The sequence below is a fragment of the Benincasa hispida genome, chromosome 2 (assembly GCF_027475165.1).
Source record: "Benincasa hispida cultivar pf3 chromosome 2, pf3_genome.v1.1, whole genome shotgun sequence".
Taxonomy (NCBI): Eukaryota; Viridiplantae; Streptophyta; class Magnoliopsida; order Cucurbitales; family Cucurbitaceae; genus Benincasa; species Benincasa hispida.
In genome coordinates this window covers 57,926,135-57,952,751 of record NC_143479.1, presented here as the reverse complement: position 1 = coordinate 57,952,751, position 26,617 = coordinate 57,926,135, and the positions used below count along the sequence as shown (strand labels likewise).

Here is a 26,617-nt window from a genome sequence, read left to right as displayed (position 1 = left end):
CTTATGTGTAGGTCCTATAGACTCATCGCATATATCGCATGCGTTCTAGCATTCACGTCGAGAGATGGTTTACTATTGTATGTGTGTTTCATGGTCGCATAACATGAACGCATCTTAGGAAGTGTTAGTTGAACCTTTCTCAACCCGTTCACCGCATACTCATCGCATCTTCCGTTTTATCAACTCTTTTCGAAACTCCGTTGCATTTGTTTATTTTTATTACCGCAAACAACAACACCAAACAACTATTTAAGTTACCGGTTACCGCAAAGTCTTCTTGAAAATTACCACCGCAAATTGTTTTCCCAAGTCCCTGAGTTCGACCTGAACTTACCAGGAAACTCAGGGTTTATACTTGGATTCCACTGAGAAAACTTGTTGCTTAACGCATTTCACCAACGCATTTCCATCACCGCATTTCATCCATAAATCCACCTCATAAAATAACGCATCAAGTTTTTGGTGCCGTTGCTGGGGACTTCGGAAAATCAGTGTGCTAACGATAATTTTTTAATTTCTTTGTAGCTCTCAATCTCTGGCAAACGACCCGAAGATTGAGAGGACGTTCAGACAAAGACTAAGAAATAGCCATCCACAACAACAGACAGATAAAGAAGATATGCCAGAGCAGCCTAGAAACAGAGCAACAAACGAAAACAACATCATGGTGAATCTAATCCTTTTGGAAATTGATCATAATAGGCCTATTAGAGACTATGCATCGCCAAACCTCTACGATTTCTCTCCAGGAATCATAAGGCCTACCCTCGATGGAAGCCGTTTCAAAATGAAGTCGGTGATGCTGCAGATGATCCAGACTGCAGGACAATTCAGAGGACGGTGTGGCGAGGACCCGTACGCCCACCTCCGAAACTTTATAGAAATCTGCAACACTTTTTTGTTCCCGAACATCTCTGCCGAAGAAGTTTGACTAACTTTTTTCCCATTTTCTTTGTGGGATCATGCACGAAAGTGGGCGTATTCCCTCGAGCTGGGAGAGATTACTTCACGGGAACAGGTCGTAGAGAAGTTTATGAAGAAATATTTTCCACCTATTGAGAATGCTAGACGAAGGAAACTAATAACCAATTTAGAACAAGACATGGAGGAATCGCTATACGATGCCTGGGCGAGGTTTAAGAGGCTGGTCAGGGACTGTCGACACAACTGATTACCAGACTGCCTGTCAATGGAAATCTTTTATCACGCTTTAAATCAATCTCCGCAGACCGCTGCCAATGGGGCAGTCGCTGGTGGTCTGCTAGACAAAACGTATGATGAGGCTAAGAACATCTTGGATCGCATCTCTAAAAACCACGAAGATTGGAGAGAGAGAGTGATCATAGACTGAGAATTAAGGATAACAACGCAAACAATGGTGCTATCGCTTCACTACAGAGTCAGATGACCGCAATGATGAACCTAATTCAGGGAATTGCGATCAACAGCCCAACACCGCAAAGTGGGCAAGTGAACGTAATTAATCAGAATACCGGAAGGTGTGCGACTTGTGGTGATAGACATGCAATGGAAGAATGCCCACAGAACCCACAGTCTATTTATTTTATGAAAAATAATCCATTCTCTAACATCTACAACCCCGGGTGGAGAAACCACCCCAACTTTGCATGGAAGAATCAGCAGCAAAATTTCCAATCTGTGGCACAAAATGAAGGGCCACACGGATTCTTCCCGCGAAATAAAGGTCAGACGAGCAACAAAGCCAGTAGTTCGCAACCACCACAATCTTCTTCTTTGGAAAGTCTGTTAAAGCAGTATATCGAGAAGAACGAAACTGTGCTTCAAAACCAGGCTACGTCCATCCGCAACTTGGAGTTATAGATGGACCAGATTTTGAGTGAGCTAAAGAACAGACCGCAAGGGGCCCTGCCGAGTTCAACAGAACTCCCACGCAACCCGGGGGGATTAGGTAAAGAACAATGTCAAGTCGTGACACTGTGGAGTGGAAAAATTGTGGAGAGAAAAAGGAAGGAGCCTAGCCGGATTGCTCCCATTACGTTGGAACCTAAAATTGCAGTGACTCAAGAAGAAGAAAGGGAAAAAGAAGTGATAGAGCCAGACGTTGCGTCCACCTCAAAGCCAACAGAGAAGAGGACTGTGAGAGTACAGTTTCCACCTTTCTCCCAGAGACTCAGAAAGAAAAGGAATGATGAGGTACAGTACCAACGCTCAATGACTATGTTAAAACAATTGCATATTAATATTCTGTTCAGTGAAGCGATTGAAGAGATGCCTGTATTAACCAAACTCTAGCCGCTCCACACCTAACATGTCCTTTCCGCAGCAACACCACCAGACCCCCAACACCTTCATCTTGAATTATAATTATGTTTATAGACGTATATGGTAATCAAGAAGAGGAGCACTGGTAAGTTTGCCACGGTGGCTTTGACGTAGAGCTCAAAATCAATAATCCCACCAAAGATGAGCGATCCTGGGAGCTTTACTATACCTTGCTTAATTAGAAGACTGTACATCGGGCAAGCATTATGTGACCTTGAAGCCAGCATCAACTTGATGCCTCTGTCAATCTTTAAGCAGCTGAATGTGGGGCAACTTGTGCCCACGACCGTGACTCTCTAACTTGCAGATAGATCTCTGGTGCATCTAGAGAGGAAGTTGAAGGACGTGCTGGTCACCATCAACAAATTTATCTTACCAGCTGACTTCATCATCTTAGATTACGAAGCCGACAAAGATGTGCCCATCATTCTGGGGCGACCATTTTTGTCAATAGGTCGTGCTCAGATTGATGTGCATAAAGAAGAGATCACTTTGAGCGTAAATGGACAGAAGCTCAAGTTCAACATCATCCATGCCATGAAGTTTCCTGACGAAGAAGACCTGCATGAATCTAACAACGACCAGAGTTTAAATGAAGAAGAGAAGCCTGACAATGAAAATGAAGATAAGGATGCAAGCGCATCCATTGTGACATGTAATGCGATCATAGAAAAAACAAACAAGGAAAAATAGATGATCGCAACCCAAGAAGAAGAGCCAATAGAAAATGAAGAAAGAAAAACAACGCAACCGTCCTTGAAAGAACCACCAATAATAGAGTTAAAGACCCTACCGAATCACCTAAAGTATGCATTTTTAGGGCAGAATGAAAAGCTACCAGTCATTATTTTCTCTGAACTCAATGCAGACCAAGAGAATGCATTGATGAGCAATCTGAGGAAACATGTGCGAGCGATTGGCTGGACATTCGAGGAATTAGCCCTGCATACTGTATGCTCCGAATTCGTCTCGAAGAAAAACATAAGGCATCGATTGAACATCAGCGCAGACTCAACCCTACGATGAAAGAGGTCGTTAAGAAGGAGATCATCAAATGGTTAGATACGAGCATCGTTTATTTGATAGCAGACAGCACGTGGGTTAGCCTTGTGCAGTGTGTGCCAAAAAAGGCGGCATGACAGTAGTCCCCAACGAAAATAATGAACTGATACCGCAAAGAACCGTCACAGGGTGGCGTATTTGCATGGACTACCACAAGCTGAATGCGGCAATAAAGAAAGATCATTTCCCTTTACCGTTCATTGACTAAATTCTAGATTGTCTAGCCAGAAATTACTTTTACTGCTTTCTGGATGGGTATGCCGGTATAATCAGATTATGATTGCTTCAGAAGATTAGGACAAGACCACATTCATCTGCCCATATGGGACTTTTACTTTTCGCCGCATGCCGTTCGGCCTCTACAATGCACCGAGCACGTTTCAAAGGTGCATGATGGCCATCTTTTCAAAATATCTTGAGGACTCTATTGAAATCTTCATGGATGACTTCTCTGTCTATGGGCACACCTACGAAGTCTGTCTGGCCAACCTGGAAAACATATTGAAAAGATGCGAGGAGACGAATCTTGTTCTCAACTGGGAAAAATGCCATTTATGGTGAAGAAGGGCATTGTGCTGGGGCACAAGGTATCTCGAGATGGGTTGGAGGTGGATAAAGCAAAAATAGAAGCAATTGAAAAACTCCCATCTCCAACAAGTGTAAAGGCTGTAAGGAGTTTCTTGGGGCATGCCGTATTTTATAGAGGCTTTGTCAAGGACTTTTTGAAAATAGCACGACCGCTGAGTGTGTTGATGGAAGCTGACAGAAAATTTGATTTTGACGACAATTGCCTCAACGCATTCAGGATTTTGAAGAATACACTGACAAATGCGCCCGTGTTAATCGCACCTGATTGGACACTTCCTTTTGAATTAATGTGCAATGCAAGCGGGTATGTGATGGAAGCAGCTCTGGCACAAAAGAGAAAAACAATCTTACATCCCATCGCATATACGAGTAAGATGTTGAATCCTACTCAGACTAAGTACACCACCACATAAAAGGAGCTACTTGCGGTAATTTTTGCATTGGAAAAGTTTAGAGCGTATTTGCTCGGAACAAAAGTACTCATCCACACTGATCATTCGGTGATACAGTATTTAATGACAAAGAAGGATGCGAAACTAAGGTTGATCAGATGGGTTCTCCTCGTCTAGGAATTTGACTTAGAAATAATTAATCGTAAGGGGACGGAGAACCAAGTTGCAGATCATTTGTCCAGATTGGAAAACCTAGAGGTTGATCGCAACCAATCAGAAGTGAGTGCGGTGTTCCCAGACGAGCAGTTGTTCCATATTGAAGAATTACCATGGTATGCTGACATAATCAACTATCTGGTTTGCGAGCAATTTTCAGAGGATTATATTGACCACCAGAAGAGGAGGCTCAAGTATAAATGTAGATCATATTTTTGGGACGAGCCAAATCTGTATAAAAAGAGAGCAGACCAGATTTTGTGACTATGCGTACCAAATGCTGCTCAACAACGCATATTATCGCAATGTCATAACTCACCATATGGTGAACACTTTGGAGGATAGCGAATCGCAGCTAAAGTATTACAGAGTGGATTCTACTGGTCAACATTGTTTAAGGATGCAGCTGACTATGTGATGAAGTGAGATCAGTGCCAACGCACAGGTAACATTTCATGGAAACATTCAATGCCTATGAACACCATCTTGGAACTTGAGTTGTTCGACATATGGGGTATCGACTTCATGGGACCATTTCCTCCGTCGAATGACAAAAATTATATTTTGTTAGCCGTCGACTATGTATCCAAGTGGGTAGAAGTTGTGACAAGTGCCACAAGTCATGTGGTGGTAGTCTTTAAATTCCTAAAGAAAAACATTTTCACTCGTTTTGGCACCCCACGTGCCATAATAAGTGATGAAGGGTCCCACTTTGTCAATCATACTGTCAAGGAACTGCTGTGAAAATATAACATTCTCCACAAAGTGGCCACTGCATACCATTCGTAAATGAATGGTTAGGCCGAGGTGTCCAACCGGGAGATCAAGCTGATACTTGAGAAGGTGGTAAGGCCTTTGCGAAAGGATTGGGCAACAAAGATCGACGATACGTTGTGGGCATACCAGACTGCATTTAACACACCCATAGGTATGTCCCCGTATGCGTTGGTATTTGGTAAGGCGTGTCATTTGCCTCTGGAGCTAGAATACAAAGCACTATGGGCGGTGAAGAAGCTAAACTTTGATTTGAAGAAAGCAGGGGAAGCAAGAAAACTTCAACTAGTCGAGCTGGAGGAATGGAGGATTAACGCATATAAGAACGCAAAGATCTAAGAGAAGCGCGAAAAGTGCTGGCACGACAAACACATATGCGGCAAGAACCTCCAAGTCGGGCAGAGGTTCTTACTATTCAACTCACGACTATGGCTCTTCCCTGGGAAATTAAAATCACATTGGTTCGGACCATTCATAGTTAGAGAGGTATTTCCGCATGGCGCAGTTGAATTATCTAATGATGACGAAACCAACATATTCAAAGTTAATGGGTAACGAGTAAAAGTGTATCACGGAGAAGGATGGCATTGCCAAGTCAACTCCGTGGAACTGAGAAACTCTGAATAAGAAAGAAGTAAGTGGTCCCTGCGCTATCAGATGATCGAAATTCATTAGGGACGCAAGTTTTGTGAAGTACCTATTGGAATCATGAAATCTTCAACTTTTCTCTACCCCTCAGATTTTTCATTTCACTATGTTTTTCAGTTCTTTATCTAAAAAAACGATTGCAATGAAGCGATTTTGCTAACTTTCTTTTTTAATATTTGACACTCTCGATGTTTTTCTTGCAACAATCGAGGCAAACGATTACAAAGGTGATAATGAGCAGAAATGCACGTTATTACATTGCTAAGTTATTAAACAATGAGAGTTTGCATTGATGAAATATGTTAGATTGCGTCCAAAAAAGCATTAAGTTTATAACAATACGGTCGCATGCTTTCATCGCATAGGAACAGTTAATTTTTGTATTTTTATGCAGAATATGCGTTGACGCAAGGCGAAAAGAGCGATCACAAGAGATCAACGGACGAGCGTAGCATTACCGTAAGGCTTTGCAGTGATTTATGTTCGCAAACATCTGCTCAAGAAGGATTGCCGCATAGAGCCGGCGCAACTTGGTGGGTGCATCTGGGTGAAAGGCATAATTAATCACGATGGGACAGAAAGCTGATGACGGTCGAATCTGAATTAAGTTGACAGTCGCTAACGATAACAAGTACATTCAGCTTTTCGGTGACAAATATTCGGCGCATAAATCGAGGAATTAAAGCCATCCCATCTGTGCAATCATAAGAGAGAAGCCGCTCTTCATCCCGGAGCTCTATAAATACCAAAGGCATCCTTCAGAAAAGGGGTTAACAAGTTCACCTGTTCACCGATTTAGGAGCTTTAGCCGTGTCCATAGTTTTCTTTTATTTTTAAGGCAGAGCAAGGGAAGAGTAGAGACGCCGGAAGATCGCTCAGGGCAACTTGAAAGAGAACCCGGAGGCGTAGAAAGCAGAGAGCGGGTCGACTCTCGCGAGAGCGAGATTATCTTTCGAGCAAGTGTAGAAAGACAGTGTAAAAATCTGGGAAGCAAGAGATTGCTACTAGGCTCTTTATTCTCTTCTTGCATTGTTATTTTATACTTCTTCTTTATATTTATATAATGAAAGTTCTTATTCTACATCTGTTCACTCTCTTTGCACGCATGATTAGCTAAAATTGTGGAATGGGTTGAGAAGAACTAAGCTAACATGACCTAGGAAGTTCATTGTTTGTGATTATCTTGTGTTATCTGTGCCAAACATCCCTTTAGAGCTAGTCTAAAGAAAGAACCTAAGACTTGAGAGAGCTAGGTTAGAATCTAGACTCGAGAGAGCAAGATTTGAACTGCATAAACAAGAGATAGGGACTTAGAGATAAACTCTGTTTTCCAACCTGCATCGCATGCATCCTAGAGATAGGAATTATATCATGTGGTCGCCTTATTTGTGTGCGTGTCATTTTGTCATGGCATAAATAAGAATAGAGGCTTATGTGTAGGTCCTATAGACTTATCGTATATATCGCATGCGTTTTAACATTAGAAACCGTAGCATTCACATTGAGAGATGGTTTACTATTGTATGTGTGTTGCATGATCGCATAGCATGAACGCATCCTAGGAAATGTTATTCGAAATCCTTCTTAACCCGTTCACTGCATACTCATTGCATCTTTCTTTTTATCAACTCTTTTCGAACTCCACCGCATTTGTTTATTTTCATTACTGCAACTAACAAAACCAACAACTATTTCAGTTACCGGTTACCGCAAAGTTTTCCTAAAAATTACCACTGCAACTTGTTTTCCCAAGTCCCTGAGTTCGACCTTAGACTTATCAGGAAACTCAGTGGGGTTTACACTTGGATTCCACTAAGAAAACTTGAGTGTTCAACGCATTTTCATCATCGCTTTTCATCCATAATTCCACATCATAAAATAACACAACAAGTTTTTGGCACCGTTGCTGGGGACTTCGGCAAAATAGTGTGCTAACGGTAATTTTTCTGATTTCTTTGCAGACTCTCAATCTCTGGAGAATTATGACCCGAAAATTGAGAGAACATTTCAACACTGACTAAGAGACAACTGATAACAGGCAGAAATGCACGTTATCATAGTGCTAAGTTCTTAAACAATGCTGGCTTGTGTTGATAAAATATGATAAATTGCGTCCAAAAAGCACCAAATTCATAATATTGTGGTTGCATGTGTTCATCGCATAGAAACAGTTGATTTTTTTGTTTTTATGCAGAATATGCGTTGACGCAAGGTGGAAATTGCAATCATAGGAAATCATTGATCGAGCGCAGCATTACCGTAAGACTTTGCGGTGATTGTGTTCACAAACATTTGCTCAATAATAATTATCGCAGCTTGGTCGACGCAAATTGGTGGGCGCATCTGGGTGAAAGGCATAATTAATTGCGATGGGACAGAAAGCTGATGATGGTCAAATCCGAATTAAGCTGACAACCGCTAACGATAACAATTACATTCAGCATTTTGGTGCCAAATATTCGGCGCATCAGTCAGGAAATTAAAGTCATCCCATCTGAGCAATCATAAGAGAGAACCCGCCTTCACCCCGAAGCTCTATCAATACCAGAGGCATTCTTTAGAAAAGGGGTTCACCAGTTCACCATCTCACGAGTTCACAAGTTCTATTCATAATTTAGCTTTGTTCTTTGCTTTTCTTTTACTTTAAGGCGGACGCGAGAGAAGAAGATTGTGCTGACAGATAGTTTCGGTAAGCTTGGGAGAGCACCAGAAGCTTCAAGATCAGATAGAGGGCCGACTCCTGCGGAAGTAGGAATATATTTTGCACCGAATAGAAATTAACAGTGTAAAAGTCTCGGTCAACAAGGAATTGCTACCAGACTCTCTACCTTTATCTTCCATTGTTATTTTGTACTCAAACTCATTTATAAAAATGAAATTTACTTCTCTATATCTGTTCACTCTCTGTTATTTACGCAGAAGTAGCTAAATCTGTTGAATGGGTTGAGAAGCATTTAGCTAGCACAATTGGGAATCTTCATTCTATGCGATTATCTTGTATTATGTATGCTTCATTCGTCCATTAGAGATACTCTGGAGGGTAGTCTAAGGACAGGATCTAGGTTTGGGAAAGTCAGGTTAGAATCTAAGCTCGGGAGAGTCAGATTAGAACGCATAATCAAGAGATAGGAGCTTAGGAATAAACACTGTTTGCTATTAACGCATCACATGCATCCTAGAAATAGGATATAATTGTGTGCGGTCACCTTACCTTTATGCATCTTGCATCATCGCATAGGACAAGAGTAGAGACTTAGGAATAAGCTCTATGGACACTTTTGCATTCAACACATGCGTCCTAGACTTAGGAGCATCGCATTTGACATTTGACATTGATAAATTTATTCCAAATTTTGCACTATCGCATCGTATTTTAATTTTGAAAGTCTTATCACCGCATCCTCTTTGATTACCGTAATTATTTGACATTGATAAATTTAGTAAGTCACCGCATGCTGTCTCTTTGCCAATTATGATTTCAATGATGAAACACATGCTTCTATTTTTTTCATATATACTAGAGTCAATTTAATCTTAGAAAAGTCACCTCATGAAATATTTCTAGAAATTAGTGGTCTGCTAGCTTTCTTTCAAACTCTCTTTACGTAGCTTCCTAAGAACATTGCATGACTTCTTTCAATCTTTTGGAAATTAGGATATTGCCGCATTTTAAATTTGGGGGTGAGGTATTTATTTTTCGACCTTGCTATTTTTAGTTCTATCAAAAAAAATTGAGGATAACAACTCCACTATCAACGCAATGGGGAAACCCATGTTGAAAAGAGTTGAGTTGTGAAAGGCACTTACCTGTAGTTGGATGTCCACATGACACATGTGGGGGCAAGCCAAAACGAAAGTAAGTCGCCAAGATCCATGCATAAATAAATGACCACAACTTCGCTACCAAGTAAGTATGAGTTTAGTCTGAGGAAGAGCGCCTTGCTCGTAATTGGATGTCCACATGACACACGTGGGGGAAAGCCAAAATGAAGGAAGACACTTGGATCAACGCAAGGTCAAAAAAAAAAAAAAATAACAATGTCAAAAATATGCAAGGATAAAAAATCATTTAACACCCAAGTGAAAAGTTTTTTTTTGAAATAAATCATGCGATGTCCTGGAATCTAGTAAAGTCCTTTTGAAGGTTAAACTTGCAGTCCTTAGGTCTTAGAAATATTTTAAGAAGATACTTGAATAAGAATTAAGGAAATTTTGGTGTATAGGATTTGAATGAAGTATCCTTGAGAAATCTAGGAAAAGAGATTTGCAGTCAACTATCTAAAGGAAATCTTTAGCTTATGCTTGAGGACAAACATTGTTTAAATTTGGGGGTATGATAACGAGTAGAAATGCACATTATTACAGTGCTAAGTTATTAAACAATGAAGGTTTGCGTTGATAAAATATGTTAGATTGCGTCCAAAAAGCTATAAGTTCATAACATTGCAGTCGCATGCGTTCATTGCATAGAAACAGTTAATTTTTATATTTTTATGTAGAATATGCGTTGACGGCGAAAAGCGCGATCACAAGAAATCAACGGTCGAACGCAGCATTATCGCAAGGCTTTGCAGTGATTTATGCTCGCAAACATCTGCTCAAGAAGGATTGCTGTATAGAGCCGACGCAACTTGGTGGGTGCATTTGGGTGAAAAGCATAATTAATCACGATGGAACAGAAAGCTGATGACTGTCGAATCCGAAATAAGTTGATAAGCCACTAACGATAACAAGTACACTAAGCTTTTCAGTGACAAATATTCGGCGTATCAGTTAGAGAATTAAAGTCATCCCATCTGTGCAATCATAAGAGAGAAGCCGTCTTTCACCCCAAAGCTCTATGAATACTAAGGCATCCTTCAGAAAAGGGGTTCGGTTCAGCTGTTCAGCTAGTTCAGAAAATTTTCCCTTAGATTAACCTTGTTCTTAGTTTTTCTTTTATTTTAAGGCGGAGCGAGAGAAGGGAAGAGACGCCGAAAGATCGCTCAAGGCAACTCGAAAGAGAACCCGGAGGCGTGGAAAAGCAGAGAGTGGGCCGACTCTCGTGAGAGCGAGACTATCTTTTGAACAAGAGTAGAAAAGACAGCGTAAAAGCCTAGGAAGCAAAAGATTGCTACCAGGTTCTTTATTCTTTTCTTGCATTGTTATTTTGTATTTCAACTCTACATCTATACAATGGAATTTCTTTATCTACATCTGTTCACTCTCTTAGCACGTATGAGTAGCTAAACTTATTGAATATGTTGAGAAGAATTAAGCTAACATGGCTTAGGATCTTCATTGCATGTGATTATCTTGTTTTATGTTGTACCCAATACCCCTTTAGAGCTACTCGAGAGAGAGAGTCTAAAGAAAGAACCTAAGACTTGAGAGAGCGAGGTTAGAATCTAGACTCAAGAAAGCAAGATTATATCTGCATAAACAAGAGATAAGGACTTAGAGATAAGCTCTGTTTGCCAACATGCATCGCATACACCCTAGAGATAGGTTATGATATTATGTGGTCGCCTTATTTGTGTGTGTGTCATTTTTTTCATCGCATGGATAAGAATAGATGCTTATGTGTAGGTCCTACAGACTCATTACATATATCGCATGCGTTCTAGCATTAGAAGCCGTAGCATTCGCGTCGAGAGATGGTTTACTATTGTATGTGTGTTACATAGTCGCATAACATGAACGTATCCTAAGAAGTGTTAACTGAACCTTTCTCAACCTGTTCACCGCATACTCATCGTATCTTCTGTTTTATCAACTCTTTTCGAAACTCTGCCACATTTTTTTTATTTTTATTACCGCAAACAACAACACCAAACAACTATTTGAGTTACCGATTACCGCAAAGTCTTCTTGAAAATTACCACCGCAAACTGTTTTTTCAAGTCCGTGAGTTCGACCCTGGACTTACCAGGAAACTCAGTGGGGTTTATACTTGGATTCCACTGAGAAAACTTGTTGCTTAACACATTTCATCCTGCATTTCATCCATAATTCCACCTCATAAAATAACGCATCAATATAGAGCATCAACGATTCCTCCAAACTTAAGCTTGATGAAGCACCAATGAATCTTTCTCACTTGAATTTGAATAAGAATCAACGAATCTTTCACACTTAATTTTTAATTTTGAAGATGCATCGTCGAAGCCTCCAATCTCAAGCAAGTGAAATGAAGTGAGCCACACTTGAATTTAAGGTTGGAATGCCACTTCATATGAGCGAAACCTCAAAGCGATTCCCTAAACTTGAAGATGAAAAATCAACAATGAAGCCTATGAGTTTAAATTTGATGAAGCATAGACAAATCCTTCAAACTTGAGTTTAATGAAGCATCAACGAAGCTTCCGATCTTGAATTTTAAGAAGCATGGGCAAAACCTTTGAACTTGATTTTGAAGAACATTTATAGTTGAAGATGAAAAGTCAAACTTTAGACGAATGATGCCTCAAACTTGAAGTAAGCAACGCTCAACACTGCTTCTTTATTTAAGCGAGCAAAAAGACGATTGAATTTTCTAGCAAATACCTTATTGTATGCATCCAACCCGTGTAATATCGTGCAGACTACATGTGTCTTCAATTTGTTGTGTCACATCTTTACTAGGGATGAACATCTTTAATTTGTCGTGTTTTCCCCCAGTAGAGATGAACATCTTCAATTTATTGTACTGCTTCTAGTAGAAATCTACATCTTCAGTTTAGAGTTGCATTCTTTAGTGAGAATGAACAACATCAACACAAGTTCAACTCCATGAAATAAGATTCTCCGCACAACTCGTGCGAACACTTGTATAAAAATGATTGTTATTATATAGTCGAATTCAATATCAGTTAACTTTGAGGGATTAAGTATAAGATTTATTAAAAGTATATGAATTAGAACTTGATATTTGAAATTACATAACTAAAATTAAGCAAACTTCAAAGTAGGGAGACCAGATTTATACTTTGACATAAATAATAATAATCCATTATTTCTCCATAATCAAATAAGTTGTCTCAAGTTACAATGTCCATTCTTTGGAATATGTGTTAATAAAGGTTCTTGGAGACGTTAATTCATCATGCAAGTGTCAGGCAAGTCAAAATGTTTTCTATCAAATTCACAATTTTGTTGCATACATTTAAAAGTTTAGAAACAAAGGAATTATTTTCTTATTGAATAAGCCAGCCAGAGTCACGAGAAAGAAAATTCTGCAAGGAATTTACCGAGAAAATGGTCAGAATTAGCATCAAAAGGTTTCTATGAACTAGTACCCTTTTAAAAAAAGTTGTTTGAAATAGTTTTTTTTTTTATCCATCTCGATTGAGATCAACCACTGAGATTTAGATTAAAAAATGAATTGTTTCATCCTATTGAATGTTTTGAACTTTTTGGATGAAATTTCAACTAAGATTAACGCATTTATGAGCTTTTTTGGTGAAATCTCGTGCAAGATTAACATCGAGATTCTATATATTTCCATAATATTACCTATTTTTTGTAAAACTTGATCTTTCCTAGAGTTCAAAATTCATTGCAATCACATCATATTCATCTAGAAAATCCATTTGGGTAATTGGTAAATTCATTTGGAAATTTGAAAATTCAATTAATTGTGGAAAAAAATTGGGCAAAAGATTTGGAAAAATTAAGTTAATTTGATATAAGATTTGGTAAATATCAACTATTTTTAAAAAAAAATATATAAGATTTTGTATAAGATTTGAAAAAATTATATAGTATTCGAAAAAATTAGGAGAATCTTAGTATTAATCCTATGCAAGATTTCATCACGAAAATTCAAACCAATCAATAGGATGAAAAAATTATTTTCTTAAAATCCAAATTTCAATAATTGATCTCGGTCGAAATTTTCCAGGAAAAACTACTTAAACAAACATTCTTAAATGGTGCTAATTTTAAAAATAGAAAACATTTGAAGATTATTTGCGACAATTTCTCAATTTATTCCCAACTACATAAGAAACCAAAGAAAAAAACAAAAAAACAAAAAAAACAAAAAACAAAACATTTCTGGTCACAATAGCCCACAAATAATTAACCACTTAAAAACCACACTTCTATTACAAATATTATAAAAAATGATAGATAGATGTTCATGCTTAGTGTCCAAATGTCATGTATCTTGTAAATACACATCATTAATGTATAAGTCATTCCACATCCTACTTGCCAAGACTCCTATAAATAGTGGTCATTTGTGGATTTTGTTGGTTTGAAAGTATTGGTGAGAAATCCTAACTTTTTGGAGGGAAATTAAAGGAAATTTCATAATTCACTATTTTCTTTATTTCTTTATTTTATTTAAGTTGTTTATTTTATATCTATATATATATATATATTTATATTCTTTTATATTCTTTTATTATTTATTTATTATATATATTATATTTTATTGGCATCTGTGTTACATTGTGCTCCTCAAATTTACAACACGTGTCACTTCCATCGCTGAAGATAGGTTCTAAAGGTAGGTCGATTTTTTTCCTCTTTATTATAATTAATATATTAAATAGTATTTTGCATATTTAGTACATATTAAATTTCTAATATAAATACAATATTTTATGATAGTATTGTCATGAAAAATCTCTCAAAATTAGAATTTTTCACCCTTGATATTCAATAATTATTTGTCATGGGCGCTCGATGCCGAAATTCACCTAGATGCTATGAATCTTGGAGAGAATATTAAAGAAAAAAATACGACATTCAGACAAAGCAAAAGCTATGACTTTCCTTCGTCTTCATCTTCACAAGGGATTAAAAATTGAGTATCTTATAATAAAAGATCCCCGTATCTTGTGGAAAAATTTGAGAGAAATGTTTGATCATAAAAAAAGCAGTCATTCTTCCTAAAGCTCATTATGGGTGAATGCACTTGAGGCGACAAAATTTTAAATCAATGAATGATTACAACTCCGCATTATTTAAAATCAATTCGAAATTGTTAATTGCGGAGAGAAAATTACTGATGTTGATGTGTTAGAGAAGACATTTTCTACCTTTCATGTCTCGAATATGCTCCTGCAACAGAAATATCGAGAGAAATATTTTAAACAATATTATGAACTAATTTTATGTCTTCTCGTGGTAGAACAAAATAACGAGTTATTGATGAAAAAATCATGAATCTCGACCAACTGGAACAACACCATTTCATGAAGTGAATGCGGTAAATGTTAATAATCGAAGTCGAAGGTCGTGGTCGTGGTCGAGGTCGTGACCGTGGCAGAGGAAAAATTAATATTATTTTTGTGGTGGTTGTTCTGATCATTCAAATTTCAAAAGAACCACACAAAATGATAATCACAAAGGGAAAGCTCCACAAGATAAGAGTTTAAAAAGCGTTTGAAAATAAATGCTTCCGATGCGGAATAACTGGCCATTGATCACATACAACTTAGTTGACCTCTATCAAGCCTCCTTGAAGGAAAAAGAGAAAATTTGGAAGTAAATTTTGCATACTATGACATATTTGACCCATCCCATATGACAAATTTGGATGTGGCAGACTTTTTTGAATCTCCTGAAGAGAAAATCAATAGAATTGATGAAACATCTAGTGTTTCATTTAACTTTGAAACTATCTAGACTTAACGTTATTTTTTTATTTCCATGTTTTTCTTCTTTTAGTAGATTATTCCAAATGTTGTTTTTCTTATTGTAATTATTTTCTTTTAATGAAGAAACCTGATCATTTTCATATGTTGGGTGATTAAATAATGAGTAAAGAAGATTTATGTTCGACAAATAGTGCAACTACACATACAAATATTTTTCCAAATTGACAATGCTGGAAGCAAAAGTCAATACAATATCGGGTTCTGCAAACCATGAAGGTCTTGGAAAAATAGATATTAATTTTCTTAGAGGAACAAAATTTACAATTGACAATGCATTATTCTCTAGTCAATCAAAGAGAAGTCTACTTAGTTTTAAAGATATATGGCAATGGTTATCGTGTTGAGACTGATAGTAAAAATAATGTAGAATATCTATATATTATCTTTACTGTCTCCAATGAAAAACATATATTGGAAAAGTTGTCTACTTTATCTTCTGGATTGTATTGTACTTATAACGAGTAATTGAAACATATGCAATAATGAACCTAAAGTTCATAAATCCAGATATATTTGTTATTTAGCATGATAGATTGAGTCATCCAAGATCTATAATGATGAGAATAATTATTGAGAATTCAAGTGGACACCCATTGAAGAGCGAGAAGATTCTTCAATATAATGAATCTCCTACATTTTTTAGAATGAATTTATGGTGATATATGTGGACCTATTTGTTAGGATTGATGCCCTAAACTCTCGTAGGGTCTTGTAGTTTGTAAACACCTGTATGAACAAATGCTTGTGATGAAATAATATGAGATATTTTCTTTACTGTTGTCTATGAAATATGAGATATTTTATTTGTATTTACCACAAACCAATAAACTAAGATCCCTGGTTGTCGTTGTAACTTAAGCATGTATGTGGAGACATACAAGTGGATCATGTCTTAAGTGATAACCTAAATGGTCTGTAGTATATGGATATAGGAGGGAAACTTTATCCTGGTGACACTACGGATACGGCCCACTTTGTAGATAAGTTACAAGTGTTGTGACGTGCTATAGATGGTCTAATCCTGATCGATCATATGAAGACATGTTAGTGGGGGTGTCCTATACAAACGAGTTTATATAAGACCGGACCACGAAGTGTTTAGTCTCATTATATAATGTCGTTTATGATAGAAACTTCATTTCACTAAGATGACCATAGGTAACATGACCTTAATCTTGAGTGAGTTGGGATTCCTGCCTATGAGGGTGGTCCTTTGATTTGCATGGGTACGAGTGACCAGATTACTGACTCAAACTTACCAGTTTGACGATTTGTCTGATTGGGGAGCTGGGAACTTAGCTATACAAAATAGAATTCACTTCTTCCCTGAAGCAGGGGTAAGTAGATAGATTGCTCCCTTAAGGGTCGATTCCGAGGCTTGAATGGTGCCATACACCTTCTCAAGGCCCGAGAGGTATCCACTCATAGTTAAACTGTGATGTATAGAGGGATCAGTGGTACTTAAGGAGTTAGATGTAACTACAGGGGCAAAACGGTAAATTGGCCTAGTTGTATTTACGAGCATCTGTGAAGGTTATCGTATTGTTGACTAGTTATATCCGATGGACACAAAAATACATTTGTAGTGAGAATAGTGCATTTGTCGGCCTTTAGTAGAGTGTCCAGCATTTAACGGATGGTGGATCTCTTTACTAAAGAGTTTAGTCAACTATTCACATATTGTTGAAGCTTCAAGCTACAGGTTCATAAGGTCACATTGATAGTTCAATGGATTCAAGTTGAGAGTTTTTTGGTCAGTTTGAAGTGTTCAAATTGACAAGAGGGAGTTTGATTATATATGATATGATTAAACTGGTTCAATTATATGTGATATAATTGATATGATGTATGAGATATATTATTTGGAGGAATTTGATGTAAGTATGATTTATATCAAATAAAGGAGAAAAGGACTATGGTTTAAATGTTACATATGATGTGATATTAAAACTATAAGTTATAAATATAATATGATAAGTTAGTTATTATATTTATTTATATTTAAAACAATTATATGATAATTATTGGTAGTTTCTCCTTTAACCGTGCATGAAAGTGAGAGGTTATATTACAATTTTAACGACCTATTTTGACTAATTAAAACAAATGGTTAACCTACGTGAGCATGCAGCTGTTCTTTGTTATGAATTTTAAATGTTTAACCCAATTTTATAATAGCTTATAAAACTTTAGACATGCTAAACATCCACAACATACAGGTATTCAATATCTAATATAACACTTATATTAAATACAAGAAACCCTAACATGCATACTATATATTACAACAAATTATAACATACTTTCAATGCATGTTGCATGCTTCCTATGGTGGGATTTTAAATCTAAGTGGCATACTATATGCACATACAAGATTTATTTAATTATAACATACATCCCATGCATAAATAATTAAACACATACTGATATGGTTTTAGTTTTGGCAAAAACAAGCAAGCAAAAGCCTAACTATTACAAAAACAGCTTTAACACCGCTCGGACCGCTGTAAAACCGCTTGAACCAGACCAGAACCATCTGAACCGGACTAGCAGAGACTAAACCGGACCAACCATAAACCATTTGAAGCTGAACGAACTAAACCTCAAGAGAACCGGTCGAGCTGGCTTCTCTTGCTCTCGCTCAAAATCTCGCTAAGCATTGACGACAATCGTCATGCATTTGGCTTGATCGGTAAGTACTTGCTTCATTGTTTAGCAAACAACGCCTATCGTTTAACAAAGCTACACGATCGTATAGTGTTTGCCTTCTATCATATAGTGTCATCGTCTAGCACGGGAGGATGCTACACGATCACTTAGTGTCAAACACCATCACATAGCTCCATTGTTTAGCACTGCATCTTGATCGTTTAGTGCGTGCCCGAGGTAAGCGATCGTCTAGTGCTATCGCATACCAATCGATGCATCGCTCAACTGCCACTCATAGGTAAACGATCGTGTAAGTGATCGCTCAACACTATCGCATAGTTCTTCGCCGCATCGCTTAGCTCCCAATCAAAGGTAAACGCTCGTGTAAGCGATCGCTCAGTGCCATCGCATAGCTCTTCGTCTCATCACTTAGCTCCCACCCGAAGCTACACGATCGTGCAGTGCCATCGCATAGCAAAACAACGTATCATTTAGCTCCCGAGGTAGACGATCGTCTAGCGCACAACACCTAAATGATTAACGCCCAAAGCTACATGATTGTTTAGCTTTTCCTTCATATCATCTAACGTATGAAGCTAAACAAGTTTAGCTCCTGAAGCTCAACGACGATATGAACAGAGGCTGATCGTCTGGAATCTGCAACTCGACCCATTCGCTTGTTTCTTCGAATTACAGCTTAATTTCAACTCTAAGGACTCCAAATAAATTACAGACTCTTGGGAAGACATTAAAGCTCATCAAGAAAGAGCCAATTACAAATTTAAACTGGGAATCAAAGAGAAATTAAAGGCCAAAACTCAGAAAACCATATCATTACAGCAGTTTCATATCTTCATACAAAACACCCACCAAACCAGAATTAATCCGAACTGAATGCTTATAAGATGCTCTGATACCAATTGTTGGATCAAAACCATCATGCAGCGGAAGAAATCAAGATCCATAAGCACTCTAGTTCATTAATTTTGGTTGAAAAGAAATATGCTAAAAACAGAGTATAAAGGGTTTCATGAACATACCTTGGCCGAACCAACGAAATCTCCATTTTCAGCTGCAAAATCCTCGAATCCTTGTGTAGATTACCACAAGATCTTCCCTAATATCCTCTTGGTGCTCTAGATTGAGTTGTGGGACTCAAAATAAGCTGGAATCAAAGGGAATATGGAGAAAACTCATTGAACAGAACCCATTGAAGAACACCTTCTTCATCCGATTTTCAGCAAAAATTTAGTCAGTTCTCATGCCTTTCTTCACTCCAATCTCTTCAATATATTGGACTATCATGCAAAAAGATGTGCTGCATGGGATGCAGCTCATGTTGGAGTAAAACAAAGGAGGAGGTGGTGGGTTCTTAGTAAGTTACTTTGAAGATGACTTGAAAAAACCCATTTTTCAAGTTTTGTGATTTTCAATTTCAAAAATCTATTTTGATTTTAAAATCATATTTTATTTCTAAAATAAAAATTTATTAATTTTACAAATTAATTTCAAAAATTAATTTTCTGATAAAATTAATAAATAATTATTTAAACAATTTAAATAATTCTAATTAATTTAATATCTAATATTAAATTAATTTTTACACAAATCCATCTTCATATATTTAAATCATATTTAAATATATGTTCTCCAATTCCGTTTGATTCTAATTTGAACGTTTCAAATTAACTTATCATACTACTCTAGAACTAATCCATTTTCAAGCTAGTAGGGGGACCTCATGGACCTACAGATCATGGGCTCCAACGATCCGAGATTAATTAGCTAAACTCATTAGACCGATCTAATCCCCATTCGTTAACTAATGAGTCACTCCACTAAAGCCCATAGTTGAACTCCCCTCACTGTAGATATATTATGTCCACTCGATATAACCATGATTAGTAAGTTAACCCTTCACAGGTTGTTCGCAATAACGGCTAGGTCAAATCTTTGTTTTACCCTCAAAATTACCTCTTGTTCCTTAAGTCCTACTGATCCCTTAATGAACAATTATTTTATGATCCAATCACAAAACCGAGTCCCTCTCATATAGTATGAGAGGGCGGGATCCCTTGTTCAAGCCCCAAAATCAGCAGTTAAGGGAATAACCTCTCTATTATCCCTAAAGCGGGTAGGAGTGAATTCCCTCTTGCACCCTATGTCCTTAGCTATCTATCCAGTCTTACCCCTGAAATGGCAGTCATATTGAGCTGCACTGTTGAGCCAACCCTCACCTATGCAAATCTAAGGGCAATCCTAGATAAACAAGAGTTCATAATTAGCTTAAGATTAAGGTCAAGTTACCTAGGTCATCGCTTTGAAATAGTCCGTCTTAAATAGTAAACAACGTTATAAAGTGAGAGTGACTCATTTCGTGATCCGATCTTGTACAAACACTTTTGCACAAGGACACCCCCATTCCTCATGTCCAACATGAACGAATCAGGATCACTTCGTTTGTAGCACTTTACAACTCCTTGTAACAACTACAGAGCAGGCCGTATTCAATAGTGTTACCAAAATAAGGTATCCAACCTTATCCATGTACTATAGATCATTTTGACTATTTACTCGAACCTGATCCACCTTTATGTCTCCACATAAAATTCAAGTACTCATCTAATAGTCAAGGGACTTTTAGATTTATTGGATTTCTATTCAAGCAATAGGTTTATTTAATAACACCTTTATTGAATTTTCAGAATAAGCTTCATTGTTTACATACCACGAGTTTTAGGACATAAAACCCAACAGGACGGGGCAAAATGGGAAGGGTATCCCCGCCCTATCCCCGACCTCGACCTCGCCCTCATTAGGTTTTTACATTTAGCTTAGTTTTTAATTTATGCCCAATCTAAAGGCCAACTAAAGTGTCCAAGTCCAAACCAAAGATAATTTACAAAAAAAAAAAAAAAAAAAAAAAAAAAAAAAAAAAAAAAAGTCACCATGGAAAAATAAAAGGGAAGATAGGGAATTGGTCTTCGCGAGGATTCGTTTCCCCGATGGGGAATCCCCATCCCTGCCTTGAATGGCGGAGATGGGGATAAATCCCCCATCGGGGACGGGGACGAGGAACCCTCTCTCGGCCAGCCCGGTCTCATTGCCAACTGTTCGTTGATTTCGTGATGCGAGCTTAGGAGTGTATTGTATAAAGTAATTGGAAAAATAAAGGTAAATGTGAATGATGTGTTGCTACGTTTATGATGCATTAGTGACGTGTAGATTCGTTAATGATATGCAACGGGACGCATGATATTCCTCTATAAGTGTTCAAGTTTTCCTAAATCAGATCCAAGTATAAATCTAACTTAGGTTCCTGGTAAATCCAGGATCGAACTCAGGGATTCAGATTAAAGCTAACGCAAACCTTGCGTTGTAATTGTTGTAGAAATTTCCTAAGTGAATGTAGAAATAAGTTATTTACACTAAGTTGTTGTGTGCATGCAAGAAGATACAAAAGGGTCAAGTAGAGAATAAGGGGTCGTGTAAAAATGGAGTTTAATGCAAATGATATGCGTCGATCTAAGTTAGATGTACATGAACAAGAATATGATGCGTATGAGATGACTTGCTTATCTCTGTTTATGCGTTAAACTTCTATTCGGCACTTCTCAATGCGAATGTCATACAATGCCTATCTCTAGGATGTATGCGTCAGTCATAGGATGCAATAAAACACCAATGTGTCTATCTCTAGATGTACTAAGTGTTTCTAACTTAATGCTAGCTTGCTTATTCTCTCGAATAATTTAAGCTAAAGCTACTTTTACCAATTGATTTAGTTGTCTTAAGCGTTTCGAAATGGAAATTTGCATGAAGTTATAGATGCATCCAACATAAAACAAGAAATAAACAGTGGCGAAGTAAGATAGATCAAATATGTGAATTTATAAAGAAACTGATTGTCTTTACAAAACCAACACTTAATCAAATGAGATGATGAAAATGATAAGTAAGATGAAATGAAAGGAGTCAAGCCGCAGAGTACAATCTCTTGTCCTCTTTGGCTCAATTCTAATTCGTGTACAACCACTTGTGGAAGAATTGGAAGAAAGTTCTCTCTCGAGCTCAACTTTTTCCGCTCCTTGATCGGCGATGGTGGTCGTTCTTTTCCATCTTATGGGATTTTTTCTACTTATAGGCGTCGGTCTTCTCTAACTTGATGATGGGCAGTATTAAATTCCATACCCTGGTCAGCCGCTATCACTCAGATGCTTTTCAAATGTCGTCTGCTGTAGATGCCCATGCTTGCAAGTGGTGATTTAACATAAACAGCCTCAATCAATGAATCTTCCCTGCATTGAATCCCTCCGACGCATGCCCCATGCATTAGACTTTGCCTGCGACACTTAGAATATTTGTTGAGATCCTGCAATGTCATGGTTAGTGCTGCAGTATCTTAGCAATAAACATTCTTTTGCATGAGTTTGATAATGTTCAAGTAATTCCATGCATTTTCTCTAAAACTGATGAGATTTTATCAATAAAGACCCTAATTGTTCCAACTTTTGAACCACAATAACTTGTATTTCTACAAGTTATCACCAACCCTAGCAGAAACCAATTTCCAGCAACTAAAAAATGAAGAACTTTTTATCAACTCACTACATGTAAGCATTAATGGACCTTCTGAATGCTGGCACTAAAGTTGATTATTCGAGTGGATAGGTGGTATGATTAGGAGGAAACAACTTCTCCAAAGTGATTTTGTGGGAAAATCCCACTCGACCATTCATTTCCAATGTTGTTTTTTCAAAATCAAATTTTAATCAATTCCAAAATTAACTAAAATTTAATTTGATTAATTCACAATAAATATTTAAAACAATAAAATTCAATTTCTCAAATTGAAATGAAATTGAAAATTAATTTGATTTTTAATTAATTAAATAACAATTTAATATCAAATATTAAATTAATCGCACACCTAATTTTAAACATGAATCCTATTCATGTAATTAATATTTAAATCAATGTTTAAATATTAAAAACTCTCCAATTTCGTTTAATTTCAATAAATTCAACATTAATTAATTATATCGAATATAATTGTACAAATCCTAATTTGAATTTTGAACTATTCAAATTCAAATCCTAATTTTAATTTTAACATTTTCAAACTGAAATTCAATTTGAACAATTCAAATTGATATCATTCCAAATTCACTCAATTTATTAATTCAAGGTGTTCATGTTTTACGAGCTAGTAGATGGAACTTATGGACCTACAAATCAGTTAGGAACTTTCTGAGCCATACTTCTTCTTTTGTTGCTTCACTTGTAAGCACATACTCAGTTTCCATTGTGGAGTCATCAATACAACTTTGCTTGATACTCCTCCATACTATTGCTCTTCCATTCAGAGTGAATACTAACCCCAAAGTTGATTTTCTTAAATCAATATCGGTCTGAAAGTCAAAATCAGTGTATTCAGTAAGGATCAAATCCTTAGCACCATACACGAGCATATAATTCCTCGTTCTCCGAAGATACTTGAGGATGTTCTTAATGACAATCCAATGATTATATCCTAGATTGGACTAAAATTTGCTGACTATTTCAACTGCATAGCATATGTCGGGGCGAGTACACAACATGGCATACATTAAGCTCCCTACTGCTAATGCATATAGAATTCGATTCATTATCTCATCATTTTGAGGTGTCTTGGGACTTTGTTCTTTAGACAGATGAATTCCATGTCTGAAAGGCAACATTCCTTTCTTGGAATTTTACATTTGATATCTAGACAACATTTTGTCTATATAAGATGTATGAGATAATGTTAAAGTTCTATTTTTTCGGTTCCGAACTATTTGGATCCCAAGAACATACTACGTTTCACCCAAATATTTCATTTGGAATTGCGTAGTAAGCCATCTCTTGACGTCAACTCGAAATTCTACTTCATTTTCTATTAGTAGACTATCATCAACATATGGAACCAGAAAAGTGATAGTTTTGTTTACGATTTTCTTGTAAACACAAGGTTCGTCAACATTTTGTTCAAAGCCATAAGATTTGATCACAGTATCAAATCTCATATTCCAGGATCGAGACACTTGTTTCAATCTATGGATCGATTAAGCTTGCAAACTTTTTGCTCCTGATCCTGTTTTATAAACCCTTTTGGTTGAGACATGTAGATACTCTCTTCAAGATAGTCATTTAGGAAGGTTATCTTGACATCCATTTGCCATATTTCATAATCATAAAATGCAGTTATGGACAAGAATATTCTAATTGACTTTATCGTGGCAACCAGAAAGAAGGTTTCTTCATAGTCCACCCTTTCTCTTTGGGTAAATCCTTTTGCCAAAAGCCTAGCTTTGTAGGTCTATACCTTTCCAGATTGGTCTCGTTTTCTCTAGTACATCCACGTATAACCAATGGGTTTTATCCCTTCTAGTTGATCTATAAGGTCCCAGACTGAATTGAAGTACATTAACTTCATTTCAAGATCCATGCCTTTAACCCACTATTCTTTGTCCACATCATCCATTGCTTGTTTGAAAGTTAATGGATCCTTTGAGTCATCATCAAGTATGATGACTTGAGTTTCAATTAGACCCATGTACCGGTTAGGCTTTTGCACAACCCTTCCACTATTAGGATTGGTGTCCTAATTCTCCCGGAGTCTCGTTATTTTGTAAAGATACACATTGTTTGATTAATAAAATAAGTGTTATTTAATTCTGGCATTTACTCATATCTAATAAACAAAGGTCCTTGGTTATCTTATGTGAACTTAAGCATATATATGTGATATACAAATGGATCATGCCTTAAGTAATAACCTAAATAGGTCTGTAGTATAAGGACTAAGGTGGGATACCTGATCCTGGTGACACTACGGATACGACCCGCTTTGTAGAGATTTGCAAGTGTTATAAACTACTAAGATGGTAGATCTTAACCATTCATGTGAAGACGTGCGAGCGGGGGTGTCCTATTCAAAGAGTTTATATAAGACCTGGACCATGAAATGACGAGACTCTATATATAACGCCATTGATACTAGAGACTTGCATCTCACATAAACGACCATAGGTGACACGACCTCAATCTTGAGTGTTTTTGGAACTCCTGCCTTTCAGGGCGGTCCTTTGATTAGTATGAGTGAGAGTGGTCATATTGCTAACTCAACATGCCTACCTTTTTGGGGACTTGTCTGATCTGGGAGCTGGGAACTCAATCCACAAGATGGAATTCACTCATTTTCCGAAGCAGGGATAAGTAGAGAGATTGCTCCCTTAAAGACTGATTCTGAGGCTTGAACATAGTGGCCACAACTTCTCATGTTCATTAAAGGGATCAGTGGTACTTAAGAAGTTAGATGTAACTATAGAGGCATAACGGTTATTGGCCTAGCTGTACTTACGAGCGATCTGTGAAGGGTTGTCGCTCTTCTGATTGGTTAAGATGGACACATAATATATCTGTGATAAGGAGAGTTCAACTGTCGATCTTTAGTGGAGTGCCGATAGTTAATGAATGGTGGATCCCGTGACTAAAGAGTTTAGTCAGTTATTCACGTACCCTTGGAGCTTCGAGCTACAGGTCCATAAGGTCCCCTTGGTAGCTCAATGGATTCAGTTGAGGATCAGTTCTTGGTGTTGATTTGAAGTGTTCAAATTGACAAGAGGTATTTTGATTATATATGATATAATCGGTATGATGTATGAGATACATCTAGTAGAGGATTAATGTAAATGAAATTTACATTAAGTACCATGAAAGAGAAAAAGAACTATGGTTTATATGTTTCATGAGATTAAATATTAAAACTATAGGTTATAAATATAGTATGATAAGTTGGTTATCATTTATATTTATAATAATATTAATTATTGGATAATTAATTGTTTTTCTCTAACAACCAATTTAGTGGGAAGTTATTGGTTGTTCATGGTAACCATGAGATAAAAGGAAAATTGAAAAAAGTTGTCAAATTGCTTTGATATTTTCTCTCTCGCAAAAAGAAACTCACGGAACGGAAGCTTGTCAAGTAAATATAGATTTACTAAACGACAGCTTGAGTGAGGTAAACGATCGTGTAGTGTTTTATAGGCAACAGACACTGAGCTAAACGATCAGTTAGCTTTTGCTAGACGATCGCTTAGCTTCAGCTAAATGATTGGGCATCGACCTATGCGATAGGTTTATGTCTTCTCCCACTTGCCCAATCGTGTACACAATTGTTCATTCCTCCTTCATATTCCTCATTCCATATCCGAACAGAGCCCACCCTTTGGATTCTCACACCGAGAATACCAAGGTAACCTTCTTCGTGGTGTCTTACTCAACTCAACACCATCGAGGTTCTATAGAGGTCGTTCGTGTTGCTAGGGA

At 37.1% G+C, this 26,617-nt stretch overlaps 1 protein-coding gene across 1 annotated transcript in view; it reads right to left on the bottom strand.

Moving 5' to 3' along the window:
* Positions 1-566: 566 nt before the first annotated feature.
* The window catches only part of LOC150038034 (phenylalanine ammonia-lyase-like), a 27,485-nt gene continuing 1,434 nt past the window's right edge, over positions 567-26,617 (bottom strand). Inside the window, exons 2-4 of the mRNA XM_090311118.1 lie at positions 1,624-1,813; positions 731-885; positions 567-632 (exon numbers count right to left, since the gene is read on the bottom strand). Of these exons, the coding sequence (XP_090167244.1) occupies positions 567-632; positions 731-885; positions 1,624-1,813 (411 nt within the window). The remainder of the gene's footprint in view (positions 633-730; positions 886-1,623; positions 1,814-26,617) is intronic.